At 39.2% G+C, this 13,616-nt stretch overlaps 1 protein-coding gene across 2 annotated transcripts in view; it reads right to left on the minus strand.

Annotated features, from left to right (window-relative positions):
• Positions 1-13,616, minus strand: part of ZCCHC17 (zinc finger CCHC-type containing 17) — a 61,875-nt gene that overhangs the window by 27,599 nt on the left and 20,660 nt on the right. For both annotated transcript variants that reach the window (XM_030871617.2, XM_060308756.1), the window contains one exon: positions 929-1,029. In XM_030871617.2, the coding sequence (XP_030727477.1) occupies positions 929-1,029 (101 nt within the window). The remainder of the gene's footprint in view (positions 1-928; positions 1,030-13,616) is intronic.

Raw genomic sequence — 13,616 nt, forward strand, 5'->3', positions numbered from 1 at the left:
ACTTTGGGGTCTTTGTATTAGCTATTCTCTTTGCCTGGAATATTCTTTTCCTAACATTTCACATGACTAGTTCCTTTTCCTTTGGGTCTCAGCTCATATACCATCCCCGCAGAAAGCCCATTCCTGACCCCTTTATCTAAATCTACCTCCACATTGTTTGAACCTATTAGAGCACTTACTATAACTTATATTTTTAATTATTTTAGCTTGCTTACTTTTTGTCTCCTCCAGTTATAATCTATATAAGTTCCATAACCACTGGAGTCATTTACATCTGATTCTTGTATCCCTCAGACCTAGTACATAATAAGCACTCAAATACTGTCGAATAATATTTCTTTCAGGCCTGTCTCCCCTGCAATTCTCTGGTAAAAGAGCAGGTATCAGCGTATGTGCACATTTCTCCTGTGGTTTGTCCATACCCGCAGACCCTCAAGTGAGTTGCTGTTAACAGGATCCTCCAGTGCTTTCTCATTTCCCTCATATTGCATGGTGCCAGGTATGAGGAAAAAATGACTGTAAACTCTATGCCCCTTTCTGCTTTGGTCCAAATTGAAGTCCATCTGGAAGATTTCTACTAAAAGATAGTCTCATAGATTAAGTTTTCTTCTCTCTTTTTGGTTCTTTACTTTTTTGGTATTTTCTTCACACCCACCATGTGGGTGAACTTCAGGGAAGGAAGTTTTATAAACATGTACTTATTGCACCACACTTATTACATACAGTTCACACCATTCCTTCTGAGTTTGCATGACAGACAGCCCAAAGGTTTAAATTCAAGTCAGATTATAGTGGCAGGATTCAAAAATAAGATTATCAGCCATGGTTAACAATGCATACACACTCATGAAATATCATCATGAAATACTAAGAAAATCCCAGCTTTTCCTAATCCTTTCTAATGAGTTAAAGTTGCACAGAACTTTACCTCTCGTCCAATAAGCTTCACCCACACTTTGTCTCCGACATCTACTATCTCAGAGGGCTTATCCACGCGACAGGATGACATATGAGTTCGATGGACCAGACCTGAGCACAAGAAGAAGAAATAAAATAAGGCACAGGGCATGTCTGGTATTCATACTCTAAATAACACAGTAAGGAGAAGAGTTGGAGATTCACTGAAAAAGGTTTCATTAATTTAAAACTGCAAATTAAAACAATTTGAGGACTTCCCTGGTGGCGCAGTGGTTAAGAATCCACCTGCCACTGCAGGGATCGAACATGGTTTCGATACCCGGTCCGGGAAGATCCCACATGCCACGGAGCAACTAAGCCCGCATGTCACAACTACTGAAGCCCGCGCGTCTAGAGCCCAGGCTCCACAACAAGAGTAGCCCCTGCTCGCTGCAACTAGAGAAAGCCCATGCGCAGCAACGAAGACCCAACACAGCCAAAAATAAATAAATAAACTTATTTAAAAAAACAATTTGAGATCACTTTTTATACCTAATCAACTAACAAATATTCTTTAAAATAGTGTTTAATGTTAGTAGAGATGTAATACAACAACTACATTTATATAATACTGGTAAAAATACAAGTTGTTAAAATTCTTTGAAAACAAAGGGCATAGAGATGTTTATACCTTTGATGCAAGAATATCACCATTGGAATTTTTCCAAAAGAAAAACTCAGTAGAGGCAAAAATCTATGGCATATAAAAATACTTGCAGAAACTAACACACCATTGTAAAGCAATTATACTCCAATAAAGATGTAAAAAAAAAATACTTGCAGTATTATTACCTACCAAGGTTAAAAATAAAAATTACGAAACAATCTAAACGACGAATAATTGGAAAACAGCTTGGTAAATTATGATAAATCTTTCAAAAAAGAGTCAACAGGGACTTCCCTGGTGGCGCAGTAGTTAAGAATCCACCTGCCAATGCCGGGGACATGGGTTCGAGCCCTGGTGCGGGAAGCTCCCACGTGCCGCAGAGCAACTAAGCCCGTGCGCCACAACTACTGAAGCCCGCGCGCCTAGAGCCCGTGCTCCGCAACAACAGAAGCACCGCAATGAGAAGCCCACGCACTGCAACGAAGAGTAGCCCCTGCTCGTCCCAACTAGAGAAAGCCTGCGCGCAGCAACGAAGACCCAATGCAGCCAAAGCAAAAAAGAAAGGAGTAAGCAGCCATTTAAATGACAGTTACAGAAAATAATTATGATAAGTGAAAAAAGTAAATATAAACAAGGTGACATTTTTAATCTATTAAATTAGCAAAATATTTAGAAGATAATATCCAATGTTGATATGAGTATAGTAAAATAAGAAATATTTCTGAGGCTAATATAAATCTTTAGAAACCATTTAGCAATGGCTATCAAGAGTGATAAAAATATTTAATAAAATTAAATCCTTTTCCTTGTCTGTCCAAGGTCCTTTTCTGGGAGAACCACCTTCCCTACATTCTAAAATAATCTGGTCAGTCCTTGTAATTTGGTTGGAGCTGATCTGACCCCCAGCTGTGGGCACATGACACAGGCGTGGTCAATCAAGTTACTTCATTCCCCAGGCCACAACAATTGATTGGTTCAGGGACAGACACAAGATGCTAGCTAAATCAAATCCACTTTCTCAAGCCTTTTGTCAGGATTATAAACTACAGAAAGTTACCAATGCTCATCTTTACCACCAGGTGGCAAGAGTAAGCCAGAGGGAAGCAAAAGAAGAGGCTGCATAAAGAAGCGACCAAAGCCCTGAAGGCATAAACTGAGCACCTGATCCAGCCCCGGTGGAAGCTAAATTTACTCCCCAACTAAATTAGACAAAACGTTTCTCCTGTATTTTTGTCCCTTGCAACCAAGAGTTCTAATAATTAACTTGACCCATAATCACTTCTGAGACTAAAAAAATAATCTTATACACAGAAAAATCTATATGCACCTAGAAAAGTGATCTATATCAAAATATTCAATGTATTTTTAAGACAGAAAAAAATTAGAAACAACCTAATATCTAGCAATAGAGTAATGGTTAAGTCAACTATGGTACAGCTACTTGGCCCATTAAAAACAATGTTCAAAAGATTATGTAAAAATACATCAATAATTCACTCTTTTGCAAATATTTATTGAGTGCCTACTATGTGCCAAACATTGTAGGCAACTAGCATTTTCTCATTTAAATAATAAAAATGCTTAACACAGATTCTAAAAATTAGAAAGAAATAATCTAAACTGCTATGGATCGCAGGTTAATGTTTTATTTTCAGATGTTTTAATAATAGAGAAAACTATATTGAGGGAAATGAATATAATAAACAATTATTTTGAATGAAAATAAACCAGGAATCTAAAGAAAAAACTTGACAAGTCAAACAAAGATTTATGTCCAAAAAACCTGCCTTACCTGAAGTTTCCTGAGAGAATTACTAACCTTTATTCTCAGTCTCTCTCTCACACACATGCATACGCAAAGTTGTCAGCACATGCCTGTAACTCAAAATATCTACCCTCTGTGTTTGGAGCTCCTGTGGGAAGCCACTGCTTTCTCTGATCATGGTTATTGGGTCTCTCAGACCTACTTCAGCTGATTCTGGAGGTTGATAGTCTATCGTTCAATATCCCAGGAACCAAAATATTCTATATACATTATATAACCCATGTTTAAAATTTTAGACCATCACATAATCTCTAAATTGGATAAAATTCATGGAGCTGGGCTTTTTTCTTTTTCATGATCATGTAATGAGCAGAGTAACCTAAATGGAAAATCCAGAGAGGAAATTCAGATGCCCTAAAGGAATGGGTAACGTTTCATTTTGACATTTTTCCGCTACAACTGTCCTCTAATTCTCAAATTCACTTCTTTCCTGAACTGCTAATGGAAGTTGGGAAAGAAATTACTGTTGAACCTAATATAGTTGAGAGAACTTTTTTTTTTTTCTCAAACAGGTCTATTTATTGGAGTACCACAAAGAAAGAGTGAGTTAACCATTTGTCCTTCTCCCATGTGATCCCAAAGCAGGATATTTTCTGGCCCAGTCATCTCTCTTAGTTAAATATGGCACTTTTGTAAAGCATTAATAATGAAAAACTACAAACAACTTAAAAAGATTATGTGGTACATCTGAATGATAGAATAATGCTTTTAGATGTTTACAAAAAGTATTTTAAAAGACAAAGAAATGTTTAACATTCATTAAGTGTAAAAGCTGCAAAATGTATATATAGAATATAATCTTAATCTCAATGTTAATTTTTATGCACATATGTGACCATAAAGAAATACACTGGGCTTCCCTGGTGGCGCAGTGGTTGAGAATCTACCTGCCAATGCAGGGGACACGGGTTCGGGCCCTGGTCTGGGAAGATCCCACATGCCACGGAGCAACTAGGCCCGTGAGCCGCAACTACTGAGCCTGCGCATCTGGAGCCTGTGCTCCACAAGAGAGGCTGCAACAGTGAGAGGCCCGCGCACCGCGATGAAGAGTGGCCCCTGCTTGCCGCAACTAGAGAAAGCCCTCGCACAGAAACGAAGACCAAACACAGCCAAAGTAAATAAATAAAAAAAATAAAAATTAAAAAAAAAAAATACACTGAAATGTTAACAGTGCCTATCTCTGTGTGGTAGTAATATCACACAACGATCATTTGCTTTGGTAGTTTTTTCCCTTATTTTTCTATAAGCATGCAATAGTTTTAACCATAAAAATTTTAACCATAAAAACCTATATATATATATATAAGCAAAATGTAAAATTATATGTACACTATGATTGAAATTATGTAAAATTATGTCTCATATGCACACAGATGAAAAGGGAACATAAAAATTGCTATGCTGGGGTGTAGGATTTTTATAGTTGAAACGTTAATGGCTTATCTCCTTAGTTTATTGGGTGAATTAAACAAGAGAAATGGTCTAGCCCACAGTGTTGAATGCAAATGTCAGGTAGGCAGTTGGATATGTAAGTCTGTAGCTCAGACAAGGGGTGTAAGCTGAAGATACAAACGTAGGAGCCTTCAGCATGCAGATGCTTACATGCCAAAATACATTAATCAGACTGTCAATTTAGTGATTGGTTCGGTGATAGACACAATTCACCAATTTATTAATTTACAACAGAGGATACACTTTTCTTATACTTGGAAGGTTCCAAGTCCTTATCTAGGTAAACTACCCACTGACCCCAGTATCAAATACCGAAAAATTAGATTAGTGATCAAAAATTGCTTCAACACGGAATCAGAACAAAAGGGAGACAAACGTTTTGAGAGATGTTTCCAGTCCATGAAGGTTTAACGGACCCCCTCATAAAAGAATCCATCTCTCTAGTTCCTACCATCAGATTCATTTTTTCCTTATTAAGGCAAAATAAACACTGCCAACTTCAGGCTCTCAGGCTTTCTTTTACTATGTTCCAGAGATTGATATCTGCTCATATAATCTCTCCCTAGTAGAATGATACAATCAATTAGACTTCAGCCTACTAAAGTGCAATTTCATTCCAATCCCTTTTTCCCTAGAATTAAACCCAGATTATCTTGTTGAAGTCTTGAATGCTCCCAACTCCTCAGTCACAGATTTATAGGCAATTACCTGGTATATTTCTGTCTATGGCTAATCCTACACTCTGTGTAGGATTCATCATTAGTTTCATTCTCAGAAGACAGCCTGAATTCTTGGGAGGTACTTCATTGTTACCCAGATACACCACCAACAGTTGGATTAAATGCATATGGTAGAAGGCACCATATAAAACATGAGGCTCCCTCCTTGGTACTGGATATTTCACTAGATACAGAACATCCACACATTCATTTAAACCTTACATCAGCCCTGTGACATTAGGTTCACATGAGGAAATAGTCTAGAAGTTAAGTAAATTGTCCATGGTCACAAAGCTGATAAAGAAAGAACTGCAATTCAAATATGAGTCTGTCAGGTCTTCTACAACACAGTAGATATTTCTCCATTTTTTTCTTTATTATCAATCTGTTATCTTTTCAATTAAAAAGAGAAAGATCTCATCTACAACAGTAGAAACACATCTAATTCTGTTCTAGCAAACGCTCCAGAACAGAAACCAACAAAAATGCTTTGCTCATCACGTCACATGGAAGGGGGGAGTGTGTGTCTGGATCTCTGACATTAAGCCGTAAATGCCCAAAGGGCATATCAAATCCATCATCTTTCAGTAAACCTAACATAACACTTAAACAGAATGAGTCCCATCTGAGTGTATGCTGGTAAAAGAAAGAAAAAAAAATTCTGACAACTTGGAAAGAGCTAGCATCTAAATCGCCATATGAGAAAAACAGACAGCCTATTATAGTTCCCTTAAAAATATTCTCCCAACTGTGTTAGGTTCACCATTAATTTCACAAATTCCATTGACAATAAAGGAAAGAGGTTAAAACTTACAAACTATTAGGGGACAGCTGCAGCCCAAAAATGTCAAAATAAAAGGTCTCCTTTATCTTTGGGGCATCTGCATTCCCTCTCTAGACTTGTCAAATAAGTTATCTCCAATCAGCAGTATATGACAATAATGTAAGCACATAAATTAAAGTGCTTGCACATCCTTTATCTTGTTGAGATTATGAATTCCTTCAAACATTTACTAAATATCCACTATATTATAAGCAAAAGTGGATCCAAGGATGAGTAAGACATCATCCTGCTTGTCAAGAAACTAAAGTATACACATCATCCCATTTCACAGATAAGGAAACTAAGGCTCAAGGACTAAGCAACCTGCTATAGTCAAGAAGCTAGTAAATGGGGGAGCTGGGACTAGGATTCATGTATTCATTTAATAAAATTCAATGAACACCCACTATATCTCAGGCACTGTAGTAGGCCCCAACTCATCCCAACAGCCTAACTATTCCACAGTTCAGTGGATTAACGGCAACTTCACTTATTTTATTACACCACATTGTAATTTGTTTACATCTCTAGACTGTGAACAATCTGAGAGCAGCAGGGACTATGTTTTCTTATCTCTGTGTTCCCACATAACATACTGACCAGAAAATAGAACTCAATAATTATTTGTTAAACCTGAATTCTTTGCTAAAAATATTTGTGCTACTACCACAAGCAAGCCACTTTAAAAGTGTTTGGTGTGTTCTCCTGGGTGAGTTGGCCCTGGCAGTGGCGGGCTGCACAGGCTCCCGGTAAGCAAGCTCTGGCATCATTTTCTTTCTTCCGGAATAACACCCTTTAGACCAGTGGTTTTCAACGAGGGGACATATGGCAATGTCTGAAGACAATTTTTGTTGTCACGACTAAGAAGAGTGACATCCAGTGGACAGAGGACACAGGAAGTCACTGAAAATTCTCTTAAGAGATTAAGTGCCTACTTAGAAAACCTCCAGAAACCAGGCTTCAAGTCTTTGAAACCAACCCAACTTATGTTTTTTGTAAGAGAAACAGACCAGAACTCTTCTGATGGCCAGGAACACTTCAGCACTTCTGGATTTCGAGCAGTCAAATTTACTTTGCACACCAGAGATCTGCTAAGCACAGTGTTATATATTCTCAACTCCTGCAGTTTATCTATTGAACATATCCAAAGCTTGAATACTAATGTGCACTCCCAGCCTCTCAAAGAGGCCACAAGGATATCTGACAGGCCCATCAAATGGGACGAGTCTTACTACTCCTTTACTGGATTCAAGGACCCTGATGAAGACCTCGAGCAAGTCTGGAGAATGGAAACAACCCTAATCTTTTTGAAAGATTACCGAGTTATTTTGACCGGCAGAGGAGGCTGATACTTCTGGAGGACCAAATAAGCTATCTTCTAGGTGGCATCCAAGTTGTTTATATCGAAGAATTACAGCCAGTGTTGACACTTGAAGAATATTACTCTCTTCTCGACGTGTTCTATAATAGACTCTTGAAAAGTCGAATACCTTTTCACCCTCGAAGTTTGCGTGGTTTGCAAATGATCCTTAACAGTGACAGATATGCTCCAAGTTTGCACAAACTTGGGCATTTTAACATTGTGATCCTCTGCTATCAAGCAAACCTCCAGTGGTTTATTCTCACCAAAGCCCAACAGGCAAGAGAGAACATGAAAAGAAAAGAAGACTGTTGCTGACTGAGAAAAGCAGGAAGCTGAGAGCACCACCGGCAGCTTCAGGAGGCCCTACAGTCCAACCCTGACCCGGGCAGGAGCGACTTCTGGAGATTCCTGAAAAACCCCAGGACCAGAGGCTGGAGGAGGCCGCCCTCCCCACCAGGGCACAGGTTCTGTCTTCTGCCCGCCAAGGCTACAGAATGCCCAGTGCGAAAACAGAAAAAGCAGCAGATACGATGTAGCAAGATCCTCAGGCCTCACAATGGAAGAGATTCATGTGACACGACCACAGTCAAGACATAGAAGAGTTCCATCACAAGGATCCCCTCTGCTGCACTTCCATAGCCACAGACACCTCTGCTCTCTCATCCCCTGACCCCTGCAACCACTAATCTGTTCTTTCTATAATTTTATTATTTGAAGAATGTTATATAAATGGAATCATACAGCAAAAAAAAAAATAAATAAAAAAATAAAAGTGTTTAACACTGAACAATCTCTACTCTCAAAATTTCATAGTTTAGTGCTGGTGGGCAGAGGATAGTAGAGAAAAAAAGAACTTCATAAATATATAAGGCTGCATTGTCCACTACAATAGTCACTAGCTACAGATGTTTTACACTGAAGTTTAATCAAAATAAACAAAATTTAAAAGTTGCTGGGCTACTGTATTAGACAGCACAGATGTGGTATAATACAAAAATATATTCGGTCTTTGTCCCTGGTCCCTGCACAGAACTCTTAAAACTCTTGGAATTTCCCCAGTGATAGGGGTGTCTTTGTAATTCATAGTAAGCCCCTTTTGATCATACTAGAGTTTATGCTAATGAGGTGACTTAGTTGTGGGGCCCCTTGATAGTTTCTGGATGGAGCTGTCACCAGAAAGACCAAGTGATTAAAGGATTGGAACTTTCAGCTCCACTGACCTCCTGGGGGAGGGGCTGGAGATAGAACTCTATAAAAACTGAACAATGAGAGTCAGAGAGCTTCTGGGTTGGTAAACACCTCAGCTTGCTGGAGGGTCGTATGCCAGAGGACATGGAAGCTCTGTGTACCCCTCCTCCCGTATCTTAACCTATACATCTCTTCCGTTTGGCTGTTCCTGTTTGTATCCTTTATAATAAACCAGCAAACAAAAAGAAAGTGTTTTCCTGAGTTCTGTGAGCCATTTTAGCAAATTATCAAATTTGTGGAGGGGGTCAATGGAACTCCTGATTCATAGTGGGTCAGCTAGAAATAAGGGTGGCTCAGGACTTGCGACTAGCATCTCAAGTGGGGGCATTCTTGTGGGAATGAGCCCCGTTAACTTATGGGACCTGACACTAACTCCCGGTAGTGTCAAAATTGAATTGAATTGTTAGACACCCCGTTGGTGCGCAGAGAACTGGAGAACTGGTTGGTGTTAGAAAACACATCAGAACAAATATAGAACATTTCCATCACTGTAGAAAGTTCTATTGGACAACACCATGAGAGGGGAAGGAAAATCTAGTTTAGACTTCAATACTAGGAAGGGGTCTTTAACTCAGTAGTGATTAAAATATTCTGAAAACAGAAATCTGAGAAAAATGACTCAAATTACAGTCTACCTTCCTGAATGAGAGATGTTTAAAATCTACAGACCAGTTGTTTCATAGCTCAGTCCTTTCAGGGTGGGACTTAATAATCTTCCTCCATGCAAGGGTGGAGAAGCTAAAATACACTGTAACTGCTCCAGTTACCCAATGAACCTACAGAAGTGCCCAGGATTAGAACTCACAGACTTTCCATCTAATTATTTGGCTCCCTGAGCTCCCCTTCCAAGGCTTGTCTTAGCACAGCTGTCAGACTGACAGATTGACTTGTAAACTGGCAGTCACAATCAGAGGCATCACCTGACAGGCTATGGACACAAGTGAGTTGAAGACTAACTGCTGGAAGATGGCAGGCCTTTAATTGCCACACAGTCCCCAAAGTGTCACATAAATATTCAAGTAAGGATGAGACTTTCAGGTACTGGCAGCTATGGCAAGTACACTGACAAGAAAAGCTGTCCTCGGATCAAAAGAGGTGCATACCCTATAGGGATGAGGATGAGTTACACCTCATTACATCCCAGTGAACGTAAAACGAGAAACTTTATTACAGATTGCTTATTGCAAGCTTGGAAACTACTGGTGAGCCATTTCTAATTCGCCAAGATGCAATTTGCAGCAGAGTACATAGTCTCCAAGGCTAGAGGTATGGCTTTATTAGCAAAATCAGCTGTTGGACTTCTGTAAAAGAAAAATTTTGTTTTAAAGAACTGCAAATAGTGAAAGTCCCTTTTCCATGTACATCTCTCCCTTAGCAAACCAAGATCCCCAGAGGTGACCACTGTTAATAATTTGTTGCCTATTCTTCCAGACTTTCTTCTAAATATATGCAGTAATGTTTAAAATACTAGGCATATGTAAACATGCTTTAAAAGGGGGAAGGGTCATGCTATACAAATTGTTGTGCAACATGCTTTTTCATTTTGTTAGCTTAGACACCTTTCCATTTCAGTAAATTGAGACTTACCCTGTTTTACTGATGCACTTTTCCCCCTCACTTTAACATCTCTGAAATTGGAATGCTTCTTATAACCAATGGTGTCTTACAACTGCTATCAGTCAGGTATCGGTGTGGTGGAATTGTATAAAAACTTTCCATTGGGGCTTCCCTGGTGGCGCAGTGGTTGAGAGTCCGCCTGCCGATGCAGGGGACACGGGTTCGTGCCCTGGTCCGGGAAGATCCCACATGCTGCGGAGCGGCTGGGCCCGTGAGCCATGGCCGCTGAGCCTGCGCGTCCGGAGCCTGTGCTCCGCGATGGGAGAGGCCACAACAGTGAGAGGCCCGCGTACCGCAAAAAAAAAAACAAACTTTCCATTGACCCTTATGGTAAAAGGAAGACAGTACCAGCACCAAAGTATCTTAGAAATACAGTTATCATTCTTTTTATCATCTGCATAGTTCACTGCATAGATGTACATAATTTACGTAATTCCATAAAGCAAACTATATTCCCTAAAGAACTGCTGGATCAAAAGAGTAAGCACATTAAAAACATTAACAGATATTACCAAAGTATGTAACAATTTACGTTCTCAATAGTAAATGGAACTATTGTTGGAAATAGCCAACACTTTAAAAAATATTTTAAAAATAATTTTAGATTCACATGTAGTTGAAAGAAATAATTCAGAAAGATCTTATGAACCCTTTACCCAGTTTCCTCCAATGGTAACATTTGGCAAAACTAGGATATCACAAAACTATCACAACTAGGATATCGGCACTGATACTGTGGTATAATAAGAAATATGTATTTGGTCTTTGTCCCTGGTTCCTGGCACAGAGCTCCTAAACTCTCGGAATTTCCTGATAGGAGCATCTAGTGATTTATAACAAGACCCTTCCAATCTTACCCAAGTTTATGCTAATGAGGTGACTATTGGTCAGCCGCTAGAGAGCTTCAAGATGGGAGATGGTAACGACCAGAGGAATCATTGTGTGATTAGAAGGTTGGAAGTTTCAGCCCCATTCCAACTTCCAGGGAGGGAAGAGGGGCTGGAGATGGAGTTAAATGATCAGTGGTCAATGATTTAATCAATTATGGCCATGTAATGGGGTCTCCACAAAAACCCTTAAGTGATAAGGTTTGGAGAGCTTCTGAGTTGGCAAGTATATCCACACACCATGAAGGTGATGAACTTCAATTCTACAGAGACAGAGGTTCTTGCACTCAGGGTCCTTTTGGACCCTACCCAATGTACCTCCTCACCTGGCTGTTCATTTGTATCTTTTATAATAAACTGTAACTGTTAAGTATGGCATTTTCCTGAGTTCTGTGAGTTGTTCTAACAAGTTATCCAATCTTGGGAAGGTGGTGTGGGAACCTTCAAATTCATAGCCAGGTCAGACAGAAGTGTGCATAACACAGGGACAGGATACTTGCAAGTGGTGTCTGAAATGAGGGCAGTCTTGTGAGACTGAGACCTTAAACCTGTAGAGTCTGACAGTACCTCTAGGTAGTTAGTGTCAGAATTAACTGAATTGTTGGACGCCCACTTGCTATCAAAGAATCAGAGAACCGGAGAACTAGCTGTTGATTCCACACATTTTGGAATGGCAATAAAAGGAATGAAGTACTGATACATGCTACAAAACAGGTAAACCTTGAAAACATGCTAAGTGAATGAAAGACGCCCACCACAAAAGACCACATGTTGTATGATTCCGTTTATAAGAAATGTCCAGAATAAGCAAATACATAAAGACAAAAAGTAGATAGCTGGTTGTCTAAGGCTGGGGGCAGAGGAGAGAGGGAGACAGGGAATTTGGAGTGACTGCTAATAGGTACAGAGTTTCTTTTTTCTGACGAAAATGTTCTCAAACTGTGGTGATAGTTGCAAAATTCTGTGAATATGTTAGAATATATTAGAAACTACTGAATTGTACACTTTGGATGAAATGTAGGTATGTGAATTATGTCTCAAAAAAGCTGTTAAAAAATGTTACATAAATGGAATCATAACATATGTAAACTTTTGGGATTAGCTTTTTTCACTCAGCAAAATTTTCTGGAAACGGATCCAGGTTGTCACATGTATCAATACTTCATTCTCATTCCTTTGTACTGACGAACCGTATTCCATTGTATGGATATATCACAGTTTATATTATATTTTTAATCAATATTGAGAATGAGCATCTTTTAAGATATTTACTGCTCAACTGCTATTTTTTTCTCCTATGAATTATCCTTTCATATCCTTGGCCCCTTTTCCTACTTTCCTCTTTTTTATTAGTCCTGTGTGATATGGACTGAAAATTCTTTTTCCTAACTTAACTTTGCATATGATGATTTTTGCAATTACGTTTTTGACTTTTACGTAGTTAAATATACTTCTGTATTGACTTTTTTCTTTTTGTTTATTTTTGGCTGCGTTGGGTCTTCATTGCTGTGCGTGGGCTTCTCATTGCGGTGGCTTCTCTTGTTGCGAAGCACGGGCTCTAGGTGCGTGGGCTTCAGTAGCTGTGGCTCGAAGGCTCTAGAGCACAGGCTCAGTAGTTGTGGCACACAGGCTTAGTTGCTCCGCGGCATGTGGAATCTTCCCGGATCAGGGCTCGAACCCGTGTCTCCTGCATTGGCAGGTGGATTCTTAACCACTGCGCCACCAGGGAAGCCCTATATTGACTTTTATATAGTCAAATATTCTTCTTTATTTTCTTCTAATAAAACACTTATGGTTACATCTTTTACATTAAAATCTTTAATAAATCTTTCATTTATTTTAGCACAAGGAATTAGCAAGTTGAGTCTTTTGATTCACTAGCAGTATAACAGAGCAGAAAGCCCACTGGGCTAGGCATCAGGAGGCCTGGGTTCTAGTCCTGGCCATGCCACGACCTAGCTCAATCATTCTGAGCAGGCCACCAGTCTGTGGAACCTACCTTTTCTACTTAACACAATTGTTTTGAGAAACAAATTAGATTACAGATGTGAAAAGGATACTCCAAAAATGTTCAATAGATACCTCTCAATTGTGAACAAAAGTAAAGCATTATGTAAA

The sequence above is a fragment of the Globicephala melas genome, chromosome 1, assembly GCF_963455315.2.
Source record: "Globicephala melas chromosome 1, mGloMel1.2, whole genome shotgun sequence".
NCBI classification, from domain to species: Eukaryota; Metazoa; Chordata; class Mammalia; order Artiodactyla; family Delphinidae; genus Globicephala; species Globicephala melas.